The sequence below is a fragment of the Rissa tridactyla genome, chromosome 1 (genome assembly GCF_028500815.1).
Source record: "Rissa tridactyla isolate bRisTri1 chromosome 1, bRisTri1.patW.cur.20221130, whole genome shotgun sequence".
In the NCBI taxonomy this organism is placed as follows: Eukaryota; Metazoa; Chordata; class Aves; order Charadriiformes; family Laridae; genus Rissa; species Rissa tridactyla.
The window spans coordinates 133735471-133757321 of NC_071466.1; the positions used below are offsets into that span (position 1 = coordinate 133735471).

Below are 21851 nucleotides of genomic sequence, written 5' to 3' on the forward strand. Positions count from 1 at the left end.
GACACCCCTCTCTCCCCGGGGTTGCTGAAGTCGGCTAGTGGTTTGGAAGTTGTTCTGGGGAGATGGCTAACAAATAGCGTGATTGCATAAGCCTAGCTTTGTAAGGAAACCGTACTAAAAAACAAGCAAAATAAGTCTGTCAGCAACAGTCATTAGTATAAGAACACACTCTTCGGCATGTTGATGATTGACCCAAGACTTTTTTTTTTATTATTATTATTGGGTTTTTTTAGTGGACAACACAACAGATGTGATTTTGAGGAACAGAACTGAAGGACAGCATACTGACTTTGTGAACTCTTATGGGCAGTAATATGAGAGAATTATGAGAGAAATTACAAAGGAGCTGATGGGAAAATGGAAGTAATGAGTAGTATTTCATTGGCATGATGGAGCTGGGAGTCAGACTTCTATAGACTGATGTGTATTGAAGCAGAAAAAGTGAACTAATCAATACATATTTTAGGCCTGTTTCCTTCGAGGGAAGTAGGAGAAAAATAGTTTTCAGCTCATTTAATAAGGATATACTCTCCAACAGCAAACGACCATGATTTTAGACTGATATTTACAACAAGCAATTCAAGATAACTTGCACTGAAAAGCTTTTAAGCCGTTGGATAAAAGGTCAAAGCTTTGTTTTTCAATAAGTCTTGAAATAGTGAGGAAGATCTGGAATTGAAAAGCTGCGGTTTTATCACAACTTTAGAAGTTCTGTGAGATGACCTAGGTACTTAATTTTATCAGTCTGATATAATTCCCAATAAAATATTAGGAGGACAATATGCCAGTCAGAATGGCTTTATGCAAAACAGATCCTGTCAAGCTAACTTAATTTCGTGACTTTTACGAGACTTTCTGCAGCCAAGTGCTTCTACGGTGTAAGTACCTTTACCTACAATTGTGGTAATGGATCTAAAATACCAGATGGGTAAAAGATAAAAACGCTAATCAGTTAGCAATCAACTTAGTACCACATGATTCTTTGACTAGCAATATGTGAATACGATATATTTTAAGTGCATCAAAATTCAGTACATAGCAAAATAGTAACAAAGAAAGAATCATTGTTGAAAAGCTTGTGTTTCTTATGTGGTCCCACGGTCCTCAATATAGTTGTCAGTACCATATGATTTTAACATATTGCTCAAAATCCTGAGAGAAATCTAAAGCGCTGATAAACTTGGTGGAATTTACAAAGACTGGAAAAAATGCTAAAAATGAAAATAGTAATGAAAAGGGTGAAATCACTGATATGGAGCAGTCTGATTCGCTTGGAGTACTGAATCTTGACAGACTGTGCATATTTCAATCTAACCAAGTATGAGTTCATATATCTAACGACAGAGCGTGAACAGTATTTACAGGACCAGAGCTCTATGTTAGAAAGCAGTCACACTGAAAAAGATTATAGATATCTGAGCAGCTAATCAGTAGATCAACAGCAACTACTGTGATGCTGCAGCCGAAGAAGCTAACGTGGTTCTTTGATCTATTAAGAGCTGAATATTAAGCAGGAGGAGAGAAGGCTGTATTTTCTCTGCATTTGGCTCTTGCGAAAAAAATTATTTTTCATTTACTTTGTCTAATTCTATTGTTGTCGCTTTGGGAAGTACTGCAAAACTGAAGAACGGCCAGAAAATAAACAGGGAACCATGAATAAAAACATACAGAAGTGACTCAGTGACAATCTCTTAAGTGTTTGAGTGAAGAAAAAAACCCTCAAAACCATCTAACTCTTCAACCTAGCAGAAGAGAGTTGAGATGCGATGGAAGGATGGCATACACATTCAGATTGGAAATAAGGCAAAAAAACAAATGCTAAAAATACTTAGCTATTGGAATAATTTACTAAGAGTTGTACTAAATCCTCTGTCACCTGAACACATAAAAATCAAGATTTAAAAAAAATAATGCTCTAGTTCAAGCTCGGCAACAGAAAGTGTAATTAACAAAGGGAATACCTTTAGCCTTTCTTATTTTAAGGAGGTCAGATTAGAGGGTCAGGATTTTTCTCTGTGAGTTTAGGACACAAGTTCTGAAGTCCAGGAGTGTACTAGACTTAAGGGAAACATAGTTTCTACATCCTGGGAAGATGTGGTTGTATCCACAGATGCCGACCATGTGTGGCTTAGGGTGTAGGTTCCAGTGCAAAATTTTGTAACTAAATGGGAGAAAATAGTTTGATGATCCAAATGGCTAGCATGTGGATTGACGTTCCACATAGTAGAACACCACCACCCCAACACCCCCACACCTCAGAAAAACCTCCAAAGAACAATTTTGTATCTGTTCATTGTAGAGGAAGTTGTGAAAGTTTATCCTGTTGGAATGAGGAACTTAAACGTGGAACTTTTCCTTGTTGGGGATGCATCAGAAGATCAGCTTCAAATTGACGTCCCAGTAAATGAGGTTGTAGAGCAGGTAGACAAAAGAGTAACAAGCCACTGGATGGTATTCATGCAAGACTTCTGGAGAAATTTGAGTCTGAAAGAGCTGAGCCACTGCCTGTGATTTGCAATGCCTTACAATTACTTTGATACAAGAAGATTGGAAGGTAGTTAATGTGATGCCAGTTTTTAAAATGATTTTGCGATCTGGGAAACTATAGGCTAGTAAAGAAGATACACCTAGCAGGCAAGCTAATAAACATTACTCCAAAGAACAGAATTAGTGCGTGTGTGGACAATTAAGATATACTGAGGAAGAGTTAACACTACTGTTGTTAAGGGATATCACACTTTATAAATCTTAGAAGGGGTCAACAAGCGTATTGACAAAGGAGATCCAACGGCTATAGTCTGCTTAGATTTCCAAGGCACGTTTGTAAAGGTCACTCATCCCAGGCTGTTAAAGTCGTGAATCTTTTGTTGGATCAAAGGGAAGTTCCTGAAATTGTGAAGCAGCTGGGTAAAGATAGGACACAAGGATTAGCATGAAATGCCCACTTTTCACAGGGTTATTTTTTCAGATTTGTGTGTATCCATGAATGACATGAAAAAGGGGGGTAAATAATGAGGTAACAAAGTATAATGACAGTAATCGTTTGGGGGAGCAAACGAAAAGCTGTATGCGGAGATTTGCAAAAGGTTTTCACAATATCGAATGACTAGGTGTTAAAATTGTGGGTGAAATTTGATGTAGATAAATGTGAAATGCACTCAGGAAAAGCAATTCTAGTGTTACGTTTGCAGTGATGGAGCACTGAGTTTACTATTTTCATGCAAGAGTGAGGTCTTGGGGTTATAATAGATAGCTTAATTCTCAGTACCAGTAAAAATGCCAATCAAATGTTAGTAATTAGGGAAAGAATAGATAATAAAATGAGAAACAGTATTGTAAAACCATGCTATGCCTATATTTTGAACATCATGTGTTGTCCTTGATTGTCCATTCCCATTTCAGAAACGACATAATCGAACTGGAAAAGATTCAGAAAAGGGCAGCAAAGACAATCAAGGGTATGGTGTGGCTTATATGTGAGGAGACATTTAAATAGATAGGGATTTCTCAAGTATGGAAAAGAGATGATTAGGGAAAGGTACAACAGCTATCTATAAAATCATGAATTTTCTCTGTGATAAGAGCCGCATGGAGAAAATGAAGAGGAAAGAACATTTCATTATCTCTTTCAAAACAGAATATAGATGTCAAATGAAACTAGCAAGTGGCAAGTTTCAAACAAACAAACAAAAGCCAGCACTTTCTCATGTAACACAGAGTTAAATTATGGAACTCCTTGACATAGCGTACTATGGCTGCTAAAAGTTTTCTTTGGTTTAAAAAGTGAACAGATGAATAGAAGAAAACTCCTTTAAAGATGGCTAAATACAGAGGCAGTGTCTCTGTCTCAGGAACTACTTGAGGTGTAAGTTGCAGGACGCTAGGACAAGTACTCTGGGAAAAAATCACTGCTGTTTCCCCTGTTCTTTCCTACACATCCACTCCCCCTTTAGGGACAAGCTGATACCCATTCCATAAAAATACTAAATGCCTACTTTTCCACTGCCCCCCAAAATGAAGAAGAGAGTGAAGAAAAGAAACAAGGGAGGAAAAAAAGACAATCATTGAGGTGTGTGTGGGGGGCAGTGGAAAAGGAAAAAATAAGAAAAGAGAACAAGGTAAAGACTAGCAGACTAAAAACAGGAAAAGAGGGAACCAGAGAGGAAGACTGAGCAGAGCACCCCTGTATTTCTATGGTATCCAGGAACTGGTGGATGCTTCCTAGTGATGCCCTGCCCAGAACAAGGGAACAGAAATAACACTGCCAGTTGCTGGGATCTTGGGTTTTCCTTCTCAGAGAGCTGGTGATAGCCAACTTGCTGAGAAATTAGGAAGTTGATAAAAAGGACCCAGAATTTAGTAGATCTTGGGATGGAAACTGTACAAGTTGAGATGTGAGAAGTGCAGCCAGACTCTTGATAACAGCTTCTGGAGGAGTCAGAAGACTGGCAGGTTCGATGTACAGAGGTGCCAGTCTTCCTGTCATTGCATAAGAGACATGAGTCAGGGGGTCCTGTGAACATACTTGTGCCTTCTGCTTGATGGAGGATTTTTCCAGCTGGTGTTCCCAGCGGTCAATGGAATTAGCTCAGACTAGAAACTGGCCACCAGGGTTCCTCATCTTCTCCTGACAAAGAGTGGTCCTACAACCATGTATCGTTTTTGGGTGGAAGGGGGAGGAAGCTGAGCAATTGATGCATGAATGTGTAGAGGTGTTCTCAAGGGGGGTCATCAGGTTGTTCAAAGTTTACTGAAGTGGTGTGTGAGTTGGACAGGGAGTTACAGGTCAAGGCCTCAGAGGTATCTCCATGGAGCTAGGTGTTGGAGGAGACTACCCTCCTGTGGGACTTGCCTGAGGTAAGAGATGTGGGGTTGACCCAGACTCACTGACCATAGACCCCGTGGTCTCCAGTTTTAACGATGCTGCAAGGATGATCCTTCCATGCAGTGATGAGGGTTCTGCCTGCGCTTGGAGGTGAGCGTTGTTCAGCTGGAGCTCAACAGGGAGATTCCACCTTGCTGATGATCATGAGGGACTCGATTGCTCTAGAGAGCTTCCAGGTTCTGAGGAGGGCCTTGTAAAACACCAGTAGTTCAAGAGGATCTTGTGAGAGGCCTCTTGGACCACTGGTGTAGAATGACAGACATCTCAGAGATTGTGGGGGAAGGCACATACCAGGACAGTCCAGGCTAGACTGTCTGAACCATAAAAGACCATCCAGAAGTCCGGTACTTTCTCCTGGAGGCTGGTCAGCATTGCAAGGATAGGGCACAGGGTATTGATGCAGTATTGAAGCATGGTCAGCACTCATTTGTTGATGACGACCAGAAGCCTTCTTGAAGGAAAAGTTGCTGCATCATTTCTGACCACCTCTTCAGCTATATAGACACCTTGACCTCCCTCTTATCCCAGCTAGTAGCCCAAAAGTGGCTAGTAGCACAGAAGGGGTGTGAGAAACCTGCTTGGCCAGCAGTGGTGGTGCCAGTGGCACCAGCAGTGCTGTATACCAGCAAGTTCTATAGACAGAGCTGTGGTCCCCATAGTACAGGGAAGCACTCTGCCCTCTGGGTCCCCTTCCCTCCTTGAACAGGGCCCTTACTGATGAAGATGATGTTGTAATCTGCCATGACAAGGGTCAGGTGCACCTTCTTCCCAGAGCAGCGAGTCTTCAGCAGGTGGCACAGCTTGTCCCTCAGCATGATGGGTCTGAGGAGCCTGCAGACTTGTGTGAGTTGATGGTCCTTGTAGTGCCCAAAAGCCTGTGAGCTGGAACATTTCTGTCCTTCTCCTGCTAAGTAAAGGTCCCCAGCCCAGCTCAGCCAGTGCACCTGGCAGAGAGCAATGACTTTCCCCTGGACACAAGGCAGAGGGAGTGGGTTAGCAGAGGGAGTGGGTTAGCCATTTGGGGATCAGAGGGGCCTCCTGAACAGCAAGCACCCCCTGAAGGTTGCTACGTGTAGGTGTGGATGCCCTCAGCAGGGAAAATCGTGGGGTGGGGTTAGGGATGGGGGTGTTGGTGGTTGTGATGGTGAGCTGTAGCCTCACCCCAACAGATACATGGATGGGCAATCAGGGGCAGGGCTGGGGGCCCAGTGCTGGCAGCTCTGCTTGGTGAGCTCAGCCCCTGCAGTCTCAGTGCCAGCAGGCCTTTGTCATTTTCCCCAGTTGCTCAGGAAGCTGTGATTCTCTGTCTGGTAAGGACATTTGAAACCCTGCTGGTGGCTTTCTAGGATTGGGAACAGTTTCTCTCTTGTTGCCCTGTACATCTGAAGGAAGCCAAGGCATTCTTGGCAGCTGCACTAGGTCACTATCATGAAAAGAATGGATTGGTAAGGTAGTAGTCCCTCAGGCAGGGTCTGTGTCATCAAAGGTAGTGGCCTGTCCCCACACTGGCCAAGGATCTCGAATTCAGTGTTGATTGGAGTGACCAAAGGTGCAAAGACGGGCGAACCATTCTGAGATCCCATAGCTTGGACCTTCACAGAGGAATGACAACAACGGCCTCATTCTTCCTAGCTAGCTGTGACCAGCCCTGCCCTTTTGGCTGTCTTTGAGGGTCCAACCATGATCTGAAGTGGCCTCCTCTGGGGATGTGGAGGAGGTCTGTCTTCTCTCAGGGGATCGAAGACGTTTGACCCACAGGTATGCTCTCCATATCTGTCCACAAGATGAGGGCTGTCAGTGGAGAGGGTTTGGGTCTCTAGGCAACTATGCAGAGAAGAAGGCATGAGAGGTAAAAATTTTTCCTTGTAAGCAGCCCTCTTCCTCCCTGTGTGGGGTTCCCCCAGGTGGGGTGGGTGTCTGCTTATGTTGTGACCACTTCCATCCTTCACTGGATGCTAATGGCCCTTTCCTGGTCCAGGTCTAGAAAGCAGTCAATTCAGAAGTGTCCCAGGCTCGGCAAAGGAAACCCTGAATATCCATTGAGGAGCAGTGGATATACAAGATTTCTGATGTTGAATGATAAAGGGCTCTGCACCTCTCCATGCCACGTCCTGCCCCCACTGTCTGGATGGGGACTCACTTGCAGCGGGAGTTGTCCTTTGCAGCACTGCAGGGGCAGGCTGATGGGAAATACCAGCTTCTTCAGGGCAAACAAGGGAGGATAATGAGGAGAGTAGCATTGGGAAGAGGGGTGTGACGGAAGTTAGCATCACCTCTACACCCAGCACCTGGAGGGGCTTGAGGAGAATAAAGAGCCCCTCATTGAGAGCCCTTTACCCATTGCCTCCCATGGGGTGGCTTGTGCTGCCAGGAAGAAAACCTACTATGGCTTGGAGGCCGTTGTCTTGGTCTAGGGGATAAATCTGTCTGGGTTTCCAGTGTGGAAACACTTAGTTTTTTGGGGAAGGTGGTGAGAGGGAGGCAGCAGTCTCAGTGCCTCCTGGCTGGCTCTGACCATTGCAGCTGTTCCAAAACCAGATTCTTGATGGGCACGATGGCTGTGGTGAGAAGGATGTAGCCGCCTGGTTGTATACTCTGGGGCTGCCAGACTGTGCCAGACCCCCATGGCTGAGGGGGGTGACAGGTAAGGAAAGTGGAGCCTGGAACTGATGGGCTGCACTACCCCCAGGTGTGGGTGTTTTGAGCAGAGTCATCTTCTACTTCCTCTGGCTCATCCTGATGTCTGGGGAATGGTAGCGGGCCCAGAGGTGCAGTAGTGGAATCCTGCCGTGGCCAGTTGACATTACCTTGGCAGAGGTGCTGCCCCCACCCCCAGAGAGGGACTGAGAGTGTCTCTGGGGTCAGGGACCCCCATTCCTCCATCTGTCTCAGTGTCTCCACACAGGCAGGGCAATGGGGATGGGCATCTGGGTTGTTGTCTGGGTGTTTATATACAATAATGCTTGGGAGAGGGTCCAGGAGGTTGCAGGGGGCTGGAAGAGGGGAAGAGGCCCAAGGCTGCATGGGACAGGGCATGGAGCAGGGCTGGCCCAGGGATAGGCAGGGGCAGGAAAACAGAAAATGAAAAATGCGTGGAAGAGCTGAGGAGGAAGGCAAAGCCTGGAGGGCTATGGTGTGAATGGGAGAGCCTGGGGAAAAGGAAAGGTGGGCTCCATCTGTATGTGTTTTTCGTATGTATAGCAACATCAGGAGAGGGAGGAAAAGGGTAAAGAGGGGGAGTAAGGTAGCAGGAGAGCTCCGTGCTGTTCCCTCCCCAAGTCCTTCTGTGCATTGCAGAACCAGAGGACAGAAGGAAGTGATGGAACCATGGCCCCTATTTCACCAGGTAGACATGGGGGGAAGGTAGGGTCCTCAGAGCCCTTGGGCTTCTGCTTTGTGCAGGGCTATGTTCCAGCTGCAAGTGGGGATGGACGTGTCAGCAGCAGCCGTGGTGGCAGTAGTTCTGGGGGCAACAAGGCTAGTAATGCTTTTCCTGCTCCATGATGCAGGGAAGGGAGTTCAGAGGGAAAAGTGCTGTGATCGGCTGGTTGACTCACAAGGAGTATTTGGGATGGTTCTTCTTCCCCACCGGCAGAGATGAAACTACGGGACATAGATGTCACAACTAATGGCATTCTTGTGCTCTAGGACAGTGCCCATGTGACATGCTGGCCACAGAGATTAAAATTTAAACACATATGGAGAGCAGCATATAAAATTGCCTGCTGCATATTACTTCTGTAATGCTGGCTATAGGCCAGCATAAAAGCGCTGCTACCTCGGTTCATATTGACATTTTCATACTTACTGTGCTGAATGAGGCCCCTGGGGACACATTCTCTGCACTTCAGAGAAGCAGTGAAGAATGAGGATAAACCCATCGCCGCTGTTCATGCTGGCTGATACTTGTTCTGCAAATGAGACAGGGCTTTGAGATTTTTTTTTAAAATTGTGTTAATTGGATGTATTTCGTTTTGCAGTACCTCTTTAGCCTAGATGACATGACTGTTTCCTAGAACAGAACTGCCTGCGTGTAGCATTAGGCTCTGTGTTCATCTCCTTTTAGTTGGGAGGACATGGTATGCAGTAGCCTTTAGCACTGGTTTGAAAGTGATTCCAGTCAAGAAAAAAGATGTTGGTGTTGGAGCTTTGTTCGTTAATTCTATTTCCTAAACAGCTCTAAAAAGGGACCTACCTGCAGAAAGAGGCAGAATGGTCTGGAAAAGAATTTTGGTTACCCAAACCCAAAGCAAATATCCTGAGACCTGCCCATCTGATTCCTAATCTTACAGACATTTCAGAGCTGTAGATGTTTTAATTTTTGATCAAAAATTTCAGAGACATCTGTTTTGTGGAGACCAAGACATTTCTCTGCCTTGATGAGCACCAAACTGTTCAGTCCTATCTCACCCATGAAAACAGACTTTTCTGTTCATCTTCCACAAATGATCCTGTTGGTAGGTGCCAACAGCAGCTAACTAATTCCTATGCTTCCTCAGGAAGTACAAGCTGGAATACTTACACAGTTATGTGAATAACTCAGGTTGATTGATTTCTCAGCTTTACCTGGGAGAATTTGGACACTTCCATCAGGTTCATCTCGGGGACAGCTCACCTGTTTATTCCTTTCCTTGGCGTTGACCTTCTGGCTAGCTTTGAATGACTCTCTGTAAAGCACGCAGGCAAGAACAAGGTTTCTATGATTATGCTATCCATCCACCTGCCAGTCCTTCCCAGTAGCTTCAACTGCTTGTATTTCAATGACATTTGACAGGACACGATGATGTTGTGTTTGACAAAGATACTACACTCCCACGAGTACCATGAAAATTGATATCAGGGAAAGAACAATTTGAAGACTGATCATAATTACTGCAATTACATTTGTTGTTTTCTTAGTTGTTCAGGGAAAAGAAGGGAATGGAAAAGAATAATTGCACCATTTACTCTAAATATTGGCCTTTAACAACATTAACATTGGCTACCAATATCGAATGATAATTTTTCTACTCTCTGCTGGAAAGTAAAACTTGTGAAACAGAAGAAAGTTTGCTAACAGTGGATAATAGCGGTGCTGGAAATTCACTGTTTAATTAATACATTTCTTCTGATGTTAGCTGGCATGACACATCAGAAGGCAATTGACACAAATGCATATTGGGTATATGGTGTACATCTTCACTGGCATCACGTCAGGAAGGAAAAAGCAGAATTTAAGACTCTAAAACCATATTAGTCTACTTAGTGTGGAACAAAATAGAGAAGACAAATTAGAGATGTTTAGCATCCAGCACAGAAGTTACAACAAAATAAATTATTAAAGGCTTCTGCATAGATGCATATACTTAATTCAAGCATGTACCTTGCTAAATGAACAAAATACAGGCACAGGTACCAATATACTATATCGTATCAACTATATGTACTATATAGCATCAATGAGTACAATTGAGGAGGAATTGAGAAAATATTAAGAGGAAACCTGAGGATAATGGACTTATTTAGATTAAGTAATAAGTAATTCAAAACCAGGTGAATTTATTATGATCACAGAAATGCAAAGAAACTGAAAATATGTCCAACTAAGACATGCTGTGTCTCCATGACAAATGAAAGTATGTGGCAAAATGAGCTACTGACATAGGAAAAAAGTGATGATGTTAGATCAGCAAAGTGGGATACAGTCATCCAGATGGCTTCTTGGATTTTCCAGTGCATTTATCAAAATGGTCATTATTTCATATTGCTTGGGAATGCTTCAGTACACACATCTTCCAATTTCTGAGAGTCCAAAGTTACGATGCTCAAAAAAAAATAAAAGGTGGAGAAAAGGGTATTCTCTTTCCCCCATCTTTTTTCCTCTTTAAATGTTTTTCATTTTTCTTATTTAGGAAGGCCCAACTTAAAAATAAATCTTGATTTTGACATTAACAGTACTGTAACAGAAAGAGGGATGATACTTTTCCCCCAAACGGTTAGAGGACTTGAATTGGAACATTACTTCAGTTGTGATGGAGACATCTTTTTCTGATGAGTGTTTGTCAGAGCTTTTTTAATCAAATTTGTGTTAAAAATACAAAGCAACCATGATCTGCAAACAGCGTCGCTTAATGTATTTATGTATTTCAACTGCTTTGGTTTTATCTCACTGCTTTATGTCATTAGCTTTCTACTTGTTCTTCAGTCATCTACTGAGTCTTACAGAGCAAGGATGGAATTTATGATATTAAAAAACCCCCAAAACAAATAATAACATTTTTTAAAAAAATCAAGAGATCTTAAAAAAGTTCAACGAAAAAGAAAGCACTCTATATACTTTCTATACACACCATACAGAAACAATGACAAGGAAATCAGAAACCCAGTTATCTTTCAAATTTCATCATCTCATTTCAGAACATTTCAATCAGAAATTCAGTAGCATGTGTTTGTAAAAATCCCACTTTAATTGGCTTTATGACCCACTCGTTTAAAATGCTTATCAGCTCTATATGGAGAGGAATAAATACTGTTCTGTAAGAGGTGATTGATGATAAAATTACAAATGCAATAGTCATGATGATTAGCAGAAGCTGGAATGGAAGATGGATAAGAGAAAAGAAATGATATTGGAGCAGAAATGTACCATTACAAAAGAAAAAAAGTGTACTAATTGAAGGGAGAAAGAGGTTGACAAGAGGTTGGATAAAAACAATACTAAAATATAATGTACTGCCTTCAGTTTCTCTTTTCTCACTTCACTGTCCATACTTCTTTCTGATTTTCCATATTTCTTTACTTCCATCTGTCAGAGCAGAACTTGATCTTTTATGTCTGTGGATTAATGTTTCTCTTGCTATTTCTAGCAAAGAGAAAAAGACCCACTAACCTTTATCTAACTTTCAATAAGAGAAAGTAACGGTGCCCCAGGCCCAATGCCAATTATAACCCAGAGATTTCCTTTTCAGCCACAGTGTGTGATGTTGTAACTCTTCAGCAGATATTACTGCGTTTAAAAGCATTTAACAGATATTAAAGAGTTATTTTCTCCCAATATATTTATTTATTTCTTAGTACCTGTGAAACTGTTTAGACCAAGAATTTTCAATAATTATTCAGTCTTCATGACTATAGTGCATGCAAGGTCACATATTACTCATTCTCTTCCCTTGTCTAGATAGATGAGATATTTCAACTGGAGAAAAACCGTTAATAAGTAAATTTTGTAGGCCTTTAGTTCTGTGTGCTGTTATGCTCCTCAGGGCATGTGAAGATGGGCCTTTAGTGGGCTGATGGCTCCTGTTATGGAACAGGTGTGGACTTTGAGACAAATAATTGTTTGATGTTAATGTTCTTCAACCATTCGATGCCACCATCTGCCAGAATAACACAAATATATTCCAGTCTAACACTTCATGGAAACCGTCAGTGGGCTAGCGGAACTGAGAGCAAAGGTTGAGTGTCATTTGCCAAACTTTGGGGCTGCCAGGTCGCATGTGCTGAGCACCAGACTCTCTGAGGTTGGTCTCCCTCTTTGGCTAGCGGGGGTGTCTTTGCAGAGCATTCGCAGAGCAGCGCTGCAGCCTGTTTTGCACCGTGTGCCAGGATGTCTATCTGGACTTACAGAAGGGCCACAGCACTACGCTCAGAAACAGCTGAGAGTACAGGAAAAAGACCTAGGGTAAACAGGGATGAAGTGGGCGTGACACTGTTACCTGCACTGAGGGCTCCTTCTGTACAGCTGCCTTCTGCTCTGGAGTGGTGGCATCTCTCCTGCCTCTGCAGCATCACTGTCTTGATCAGGTCTGTGGCAGGAATGTCCCAGCCCACCACTTTGGGTGTGAAGCGTTGCAGATGGAGGGAAGGAGCAGGGGCTGCCTCTACAGGAAGAGGCAACTGGATCCCAGCATGCAGGGGCAGGCTCCCACTCTGCTCTTAACTCCCGTTTCATCCTCCCACTGACCTCTGTTGATCCCTCAGCTCAGCCTGATCACAGAGTCAGCCCCTCCGCTCCTTCCCATACTTGCCCTCTGTAGATTTGCACTTCCCGGCAGTGCCCCTATCTTCTCCCCTTTGCCCCTTCTCTGTTCAAGGGAGACCGAATACAAATGTATTTGATTCCAAGCCACAGCCAAACCTTATAGTTGATGCAGCTGGGTCTGACAATTAGGCTTTTTAGAGTTCTATCTGCGACTTCCCTTTGCTAGAGATATTTCTAGCCCTAGAAGGTTTGCTTGGACCTCAAATCTAAGAGGTCTCCAGCCACGCTAGGAATGGACAACCCATGAGCTGGCCCACTAAGACCTTGCCCCTCTTGCTTGAACCCATGCACCCCCCAAACCTCCCTCTCTCACTTTGCCCAGCTCAAGATGGCCAGTCCGATAGGTGGTAGTGCAGTCTGCCACGGCTCTATGAAGCAAAACAGAAAGAAAATGTGGAAAAGAAAATGGCCCCAAGTTGCTCCAGGGGAGGTTTAGATTGGATGTTAGGAGAAATTGCTACACTGAAAGGGTTATCAAGCATTGGAACAGGCTGCCCAGGGAAGTGGTGGAATCGTCATCCCTGGAGGCATTTAAAAGACGGGTAGATGTGGTGCTTGGGGACATGGTTTAGTGGTGGCTTTTGTCAGAGTTAGGTTGATGGTTGGACTTGATGATCTGCAAGGTCCCTTCCAACCTAGGCAATTCTATGACTCTATGAAAAAAAACTGCTGCCAAATGGGGAGGCCGAAAGGTAATCATAGGTTGGGTAGAAGGTAGCAAAGATGTGCCTAGGCTTTATGCAGTGATAAAAGAAGTGTTTGCTCAGGGTGGGCTAGTTATATCTGTCCTCCCCAGCCAGAGGGAGTGAGGGGCCCATCCCATCCGGGCCCGCCATGACAGGATGTAGAGAAAGCCTTGGCCGCCCGGCCCTGGGAGCCTGCCGAGGCCCCGGGAGTGGACATGTCTCCACACCTGCTGAGAAGCTCTGGTCTACACCTTCAAGTGCCCTTATGTGCTAGCAGGGCTGAATCCGGCAGACACACAGAGGTGAGGCTGCTGCGGCTCCCTGCCGCCAGTAGCCGGGCTGAGCTTGTATTCCCAGTATGCACACACATAAACAGGCATACGCAGCACATATACATAAATATATATATACGTATACACACACATACATCTATGCACATATATGCCAGCCACACCGATCAGCACAGACAGACATGTTCGGCACTCACACAAACAGCACCAACAGCCGCCTCCTGCTCCTGTCTCTGGTTGATCACGATGGAGATCCACTGTGTGAGATCCAGCATGGATCCCTCCTGTAGCAGGGCTACTCAGTCTGCCCAAGTAGCTGCTCCTGGATCCCAGTCTCCCCAGTTGCTGGCACCTGGACATAGCATCTCCTGAGGCCAAAGCCGCACTGCAGGGGCTGATATGGACCCCTTATTCACAGATACACACACAGAGCTCTGTGACCAGTCCCCTGATCCACCTGGTAGCCAACTCACCCTGTGCTCTCATCCACAGGGGCACCCAGATCTGGCACCCAGATCACTTCGCCTTCATTTTGGCTTGTGATCATGCACTCATTCGCACGCCCTTACTCGCTCCAGTTGATTTTACTCACTCCGATCTCTCCAGTTCCTGGCACTTAGACTTCCATCACGAAACACATGCGCCCAGAATAGAGCATCCTTCATGCCAGAAAGTAGTTTGAAATGGAATTTACCAAGAAAGCAGGACAGACTGCACAAATAAGTGCAGGGCACGGCCAGGCAACTATACTGATCAATAACCTGTATATGTGCTACCAGCCCCTTTTATCCCTTTATCTATTTTCTCACATTTGTTTCTTCCTAAACCACCTAGATCCCTCCCTTTCCCTGCCATTGGTTCTTCCCCTAAACACCACATAAATCTTTAATGCAATCCCCAAACATTCTTCTCCTGCATCCCATAATGGGTCCCATAGCCCTAGGCAGTAACCACCCCCCTCAGTTATGAAGGTGCTTCTGAAAGCCTGTCCCCCTGACTGATCTTGACGGGCTTTGTCCTGGTCCCTGAGGCTGAGGCTCTCCTGGAACAGTCCTGGGAGGGACCCAGACAGGGTGTTCCTTCTTGCGAGTACATAATTTGGGTTCCCACCTGCCGTTGTGCCCCTATGCTCTTCAGGGCATGTGAAGATGGGCCTTTGGTGGACTGATGGCTCCCGGGATGGGCCTGGGAGCAGCCCATCAGGGTGCTGTTTGGGCTCCCCCTCCTGCCATCGTCTCCCTGTGCTCCTTTGGGTGTGCAGATGAGCTTTTGTCACAAAACCTAACATTATGCCCTGCAAAGGGGGATTCCTGCAGAAGGGAGCCAAATAATCTGATCAGAATTTAACACAAATTCAGCTCTACACTCAAAGCTCAGGAATTAATCGTGGTTAGTAGCAATCACAATTATAAATAAATAATTGAGCTCAGTAAGGGCAAATGTATGCATGTGCTTGTCGAGAAAATTGCTCAGTAAGATCACAACCTTGAAAAGTGGTCTTTGTTGTGTTCATCACAGCCATGTCCTTCTTCCTCCTGAAGTCTGGCTGTGTCTGACCTCTACGCTCACCTTTGTAGCATACAGTACAGGAACCTCCTTTTTCTTTTAAGTTCCCCGAGTTGCAGGAATCTGCAACTCGGGGAACAGCAACTTTAGTCAGCCTAGTCAGAGGCATATGGAAAATACTATTAAAGCACTGGGTTCTTATTATCCTGATGAACAGAAAAGTGTGTGAAGGGGAAAATATGCTTTGGTTCTTTGAGGAAGAGAGATCTTGCACAGCAGAAAATGATGGGGTGTGAAGGTGTGGTGGACACCAACTGAAATAGCATTCGCTTTCTGCTGGTTTTCATCTTGCCATGTTTAGCCTTTTTAAAGGAACAAATTATTTTTTTGCATTTTGAATTCCAGGTGATGAGCGCCTCGGGTTTCCCACCCATAAGCGCCCACATGCCTCCTGCAGGCCTGCGTAGGGTGGAGCACAGCATCTCATTTCTACCGGGGAAATGCAGTGATGAGCCAGTGAAAACGTACCAGAGCTGCTAGAACGAACAAGGGGGTTTGCATATGTCTGTGGAGGAGAAATTTTCTATAAGGAGTAAATTACAAGCTAAAAGCTAACGAAAATAGAACAATTCAAGTTCAATGGCATGAAATAGACTGCCAAATAGACGAGAGATTGCTGAATTGATCCCAGGAATAGATGATCATTTTGGCAGCTATATTTCATGCCAGGTTCCAAAAGGCTCAGGTTTAACCACTATACAACCTTTCCTTCATGACATGGGAGCAAACAACTTTTAATGGAGTTTGAGGGTGGCACAAAGGCTGAAGGCACAGTAAATCGCTAACTGGACAGAGCAGTTACACCATGCAGTCCTGGTTACTTGGGTGACTATTTAAAGTGTGCTACTTGGCATTTGGTTTCACTTTTATTGCAATTTAATCTTATTTAGTGATCTTATTTTTAATCTTTATTCTTTGAATTTTATAATTTCTATTTTATGTGTTAGTACTTAATTTTACTTGATCCTTTAAGTGGTATTAAAATGCATCTAAAATCAAATGGCAGAGAGTCTACATTTGAATGGGTGACAATCCCAGAAAGCTGTGCAAGGTGCATAGGGATCTGAGTGAACAAACAGCTGAATGTGAGAATCTACTGCAAGGTTATGGCACAATGGGTTAATGTGATGAGGAGCAGCAAGTTTTATTAGCAGAATGGACGAGAGCAGTACTGCATTATTGTGTATGCTTTTATGTCCACATTTTGAGATGTCTTTTAAAAAGAGACACAGATTTATTAAGGGGTCTGGAAAAATTCTCTAGAGTAAGAAACCTAAAGATCTCAGTCTGTTTAGTTTGTCAAGAAGAAAAGCAAGTGTGTGAATAACTTTGCTGAAACATAATGTAAGATATTAAAGAGGTCTTAATCTTGCTGAGAACAGCAAATAAAGGGCACCAGCAGCTCAAAGCTGATGTCAGATCAATTCAAATGACAACGGAGAAATGCCTTTTTAAGTGACGATGGTTTAATATTAGATCAGGATATCAAAAGAATTGGTTCTTTCTGTCACACATTACGACTAGATGCTTTTTTCTGAGAAGCTGTGCTTTAGCCTAGCATACATTATGCTTGAGAAGAACACAAATGACTGGTCTTCATATGGAGATAACTGTGTGAAATGTAATAGTTGATGATGTACAGGTGGTCTGATTAAAATAGGAAGGTCTGATTTAAGGCTATTGTGGCCTTACACTCGGTGATGCTCCTGTACGCTGAGCTGACTTGGCTTAAGACTGCTAGAACAAATTGTAGTGGTGTTCAGAAGCCTGACTAGATGTGTTCCCGCAGGAAACGAGGTGATTGCGGTAGACTGGAAGGGACTGAAAGATGTGGACCAAATCAACATGGACAGCACCAGTTCACTGCATGGCAGCAGCTTCCATCGACCTTCCACTGAGGTGAGTACCTGTCCCAGACTCACTTACCTGGGGCGATCAGAAAGTTTCAGTACTTTCTGAGTTCAGAAATGGGTGTTGCGCGTCCCTGGGGCATCATCTGGGAGAGGACCAGAATGCCAGCGTGCACCCGAGGATGGGGCTTTCATACCTGTGCAGTTTGGCTTGCGTTGAAGAGTGTAGAGTCACTCCCTTCAGAGTATCCATAGAGAATAAGAATTTGCAAATGGAAGGGCCTTTAACCACTCATGGCTGAAGTAGAACGGAGCATGGATAAAACTGTGGCAGTTCTGCCAAGCCTGTAGGTCTGCATTCCTTGAATAATGGATTCATTGAAATGTCCAACACTATGCCTGTCCCAGCGTCTGCAGCACAGCCATAAAATCTTTTGAAGAATCTCATTTGTCTCCAGTTTGATTTTTAGGGATGCATTTACTAGTAACTCACTGCCAATTGATTTCCCATGCAGTATCTTAGGGGCTGGTTCATTTGCTCTTCTGAATTGTTGCAGCTTCTGCAATCTTAAGTACCTGATTTTTCAGGTCTGTAAGGTTCAGGGTATGCAGTCATGATTAGTAAAAAGGTCAAAGCTATTTTAAACACATAATATTTGAGAAATCACAAATAACGTTCACAAATAACAAATAACATAAAATTTGCAAAACCTTCCAAAGTGCTAATGTACAGGTATTTTTATTTCCTTATTATACCTTGCTGGCTTGGAATGTAACTCCAAGAAACTCTGAGTTTCACAGAATCCTGGCAGAAAATGCGGGCCCCAACCTCGTATGGATAATTCAGTTAAATAAAATGCAGATCTAAAAGTCAATGAGCATAAACTATACCTCAGAGACCATTTTGATTTATGTGAATAGATACCATAGGTGTAATTGATTCATCTAAGTTTTCCTGAGCGTCCACATCCCAAACCCAAGATGTTGAGGTGTGAGTCCTCCCAGCTGAAGGAAATGCACTGCAATTGGTACTGTAATGGTCGATATGGGCAATGGATCTGTTTTGCAAGGGGAAAGTGGGTCAGAGTGGACAAACTGAAAGACTACAAGGGAAAATAATTTCAGCAGGAAATAATTCTGTAACTTGCTGTATTATACTCAAAATACATAGGGAGCGTAGCTCCTCCTTGTGTTAGCCTCAAAGCGATGCAGCTCCCGTGCAGGGGTGCCAGCATTGCAACATTTAGCAAAGAGCTGTTTGAAGCCTTATGGAAAGGTGTTTGTTTTTCTCTCTCCTACTCTCTATATTATCCTATTTGCTGTTGAACCTTCAAACACCGTGATACCTACAGACACCGTAATCAACAGCAGGGAATGAAACCAGCTCGAAAGACACAAGTTTTTTTGATACACCAGATAAAGTACTGGCTGTTGATTATGGCAAACTACTAGCGAGATGCGTGGTCGTTTGCAACTTGAGTGTTACACTAACATGATGTCCTTCTTTGCTTTCTTTAGCAAACACGGACAGATTTCTCCTGGGATGGTATCAATGTGAGTATGTGCCACACCACTGTTCAAATTTCTAGTCATAGGAAGACCAGGACTTGTTTGCCATGGGATGCTGTGGCGACCAGAATGGAAACATGACTGAAAGTCTTTAGTGCCACTGAAATTGTGGGAATTGTCTAAGATTCAGAGGATGGTGATGAATTTTTGTTTACCTCTGGGTCTTTTGCTGTCTGGCAGGTATTTAGATCTGCAGGTGGCTATTAAATTGCCTTTGTCCTCTTTGGGACAAATGCATGTCATTTCATAGGTTCTCTTTTTGAGATTTATGGGCACTGCTAGATGAAAAAGGTGTCTGTCCACAGTAGTCTTTGATTAGAGCATCATTTGATTTTCTCCAGGAGTTTGGGAGAAATGTATCCCTCATTTGCAGTTGCATACAGAAGTAAAAGAATTCTTAATGTCCCCTGGGGGAGATGGTCAGCACCAGTTAACTTCAGTTAACAAGTGGAAGAAGAAATAAGCAAACCTTTTAATAACACATGAAAAACTGCCATGAAAAAATATGATTTTATTTTTTTTCTTTTTCACTAATGCAAAATCAGCATCCGGAAAAGGGAATTATGCATGTTAGTGCTACCAAATTATTTTTTCTGCTCTGGAGGCCTAAAAAACCGTGTTCACATAAATTAGCTTTGATGTTTTTTTTACGCTTGGAAAGGCAGCTTCTTATAGTTGCATTTTTGGTATTATAAACATTTTCAAATTTGAGATACTTTCAAAACTTTTAAATGGTGGTCATTTTCTGGTTCTCTGTGGTTTGAAAGCGCAACTAACCCTCACCCTACTGACAACTCTTTCATTGTGACACTTATGGCTTGGGATCTTCTGCCTGTTGTGTAGGAAAATGATGGTGCATTGCAGCAACTGTCTAGGAGAAATTTGTCAGGTTTTCCCTCACTGCACTTCTATGGAGCACAAATAAACGTACACGAAGTCATGTTTCCTTAGAGATAGTACTTACCTGCAGTTTCTCATTTTCCAACCCATTCTGAATCCATGGAGCTCTGTCATAATGCAGCTCTTTCTCTGTCTTAGTGTAATTCTTCTTTGGTATCAAAGCTGGCTCATGAATTTCCTTCCCTTCCCATTCATTCCTGCCTTCATGTCATAGCTCTCCAACCTCGTAGTGGCAGAGACCTTCTGCAGTTTGCTTTCTTTTCTGGAATGTTTCCATGAGGTGGCTCACAGCACAGGCCTCAGGCTGTCTTGAAGCAAATGGGTGGATACTGAACAGCAGCACCCAGGCAAGAATGACCAGTGGGGACATAATGGACATTCTTCAACCAGCTTCATCACCAAAGAAAATGCATCATGGAACAAGGGCTGCATTCTCAGCTACACCTTTTGCTTTTTAGTGTTCTTCCCGTGCTTTCTGCAGCTCACGTGTTACACGCAGACATTCCTGGCTCCAAAGTTACAGGATGCCTTAGGTGCTGCATTTGCACTCAATTTCCAGAGAAACTCACCTCTTATATTTTGGCAATTGACTGGGATTATATGCAGTTCGACATCTTTACAATGCCTTCCTTTGCCTCCAACTATTTGTCTAGTTATTGCTCCTCTTGCGTTTCATGAGATTTGTGTCTGTGACCAAATGTCAGGATTTAATATTTCCAGTGTCATGGTCACTACTGTTGAGTATCTTTGTGTTTGAAACATGCTGGGCTTGATTTTCAGAGAGGTTGAAATGAAGAGCAGAAGCAATGCTTGTGTAGCCCTTGTGAAAATTAAGCCTCATATGCAATGCCTGGCATCTCTGAAGAAGCCGGATGAATTCATCTTGAGGGACTGTGTTTTATGATGGTGTTTGTGACTGCTGCCTGTCCCAATAGTTTCCTGTCCTTGTTATTCAGGGACTGAGGATGAACATAGAAAATAGAGTAAAGGGAATTGAGCAGAACTGTTAAGCATTTCTTTACAGGTACTTGTAGGTGCTTGAAACAGGATGCATCACTGATATACAGTCATGTTCATTTTGTTAAGACCTTGTGAGAAGAAATGAAAACCAAAAGTAACATATAAAAATTAATATCTGTGATATGATGCATATATGATGCAATACTGTGTCTCGCTTATCATATTGTCAGCTCCCCACAGTAAGCTCCCTGAATCGTCCATCAGCCATGTCCTGCATCTCTAACAAAGAGTTGGGAACAGTGCAGCATGTCTATGGAGGACTGGCAGCAGACAAAGGGAGGCTTCTCACAGCCTGCTTCTGCCTCTCCCACTGACCTTGCCTCACTCAGTCCCAACGCTATGCAACATCCAGTCCTGGTTAAATACCCTCTCATTTTTCCTTCCCTTCTTTCGCTCTTTTTCTTGTTGCTTGCTTCTGCTCCTCATCTTCCCCCTACCTTCTGGAATCCTTATACTGATTTCTCACTTGAATTCACTTCCTTTTCCCCTTCCTGTATATCATTTCTTCATATTCTCTCTCTTTTCAGCTCTCCATGGAAGATACGACCTCCATCCTCCCCAAGCTGAAACGCAACTCCAATGCTTATGGGATTGGGGCTTTGGCTAAATCATCTTTCTCTGGTGAGGTCCTCAAAATTTGCGTTTATCCTTGGCAGTTTCTCTCCACAGGCCTTTGTGCCTCTTCCCATATCTCTCTGTTGCTCACCCCTTCTGTTCCTCCTATCTGACTCTTGCCTTTTCGAGGCCTTAGAGGAGTCTCCACCATGAGAAATCTTTTAGTTGTTGCCCTTTCAAAGAACAGATTTATCTTACTCCTGTTGGCTTCTTACCGTGCACCCCAACTCAGACATCTTCAATTGCTTCCCCTCTTGGGTTTAACCACATTTTCAATTTCTTAGTTGGTTTACTTCCAGCTTCATCCTTCGTGCCCAACTCTGTCCTAAATGGATTCTAGGCAAGGAAGGAAACGGTCTTTCATATTTGGGGTTTCCTTTTTTCCCTGTTCTGAGAGCCAGTCCAAGGAAAGGTGGGGAAACTCTCCTGGAAAATGATACAGTGAAAGAT

General features: G+C 43.6%; 1 protein-coding gene across 1 annotated transcript in view; it reads left to right on the forward strand.

The window, feature by feature from the left end:
* FAM131B (family with sequence similarity 131 member B) overlaps nucleotides 1-21851 on the forward strand; it is a 31673-nt gene that overhangs the window by 5549 nt on the left and 4273 nt on the right. The window contains exons 2-4 of the mRNA XM_054215816.1: nucleotides 17237-17346; nucleotides 18816-18851; nucleotides 21314-21407. Of these exons, the coding sequence (XP_054071791.1) occupies nucleotides 17237-17346; nucleotides 18816-18851; nucleotides 21314-21407 (240 nt within the window). The remainder of the gene's footprint in view (nucleotides 1-17236; nucleotides 17347-18815; nucleotides 18852-21313; nucleotides 21408-21851) is intronic.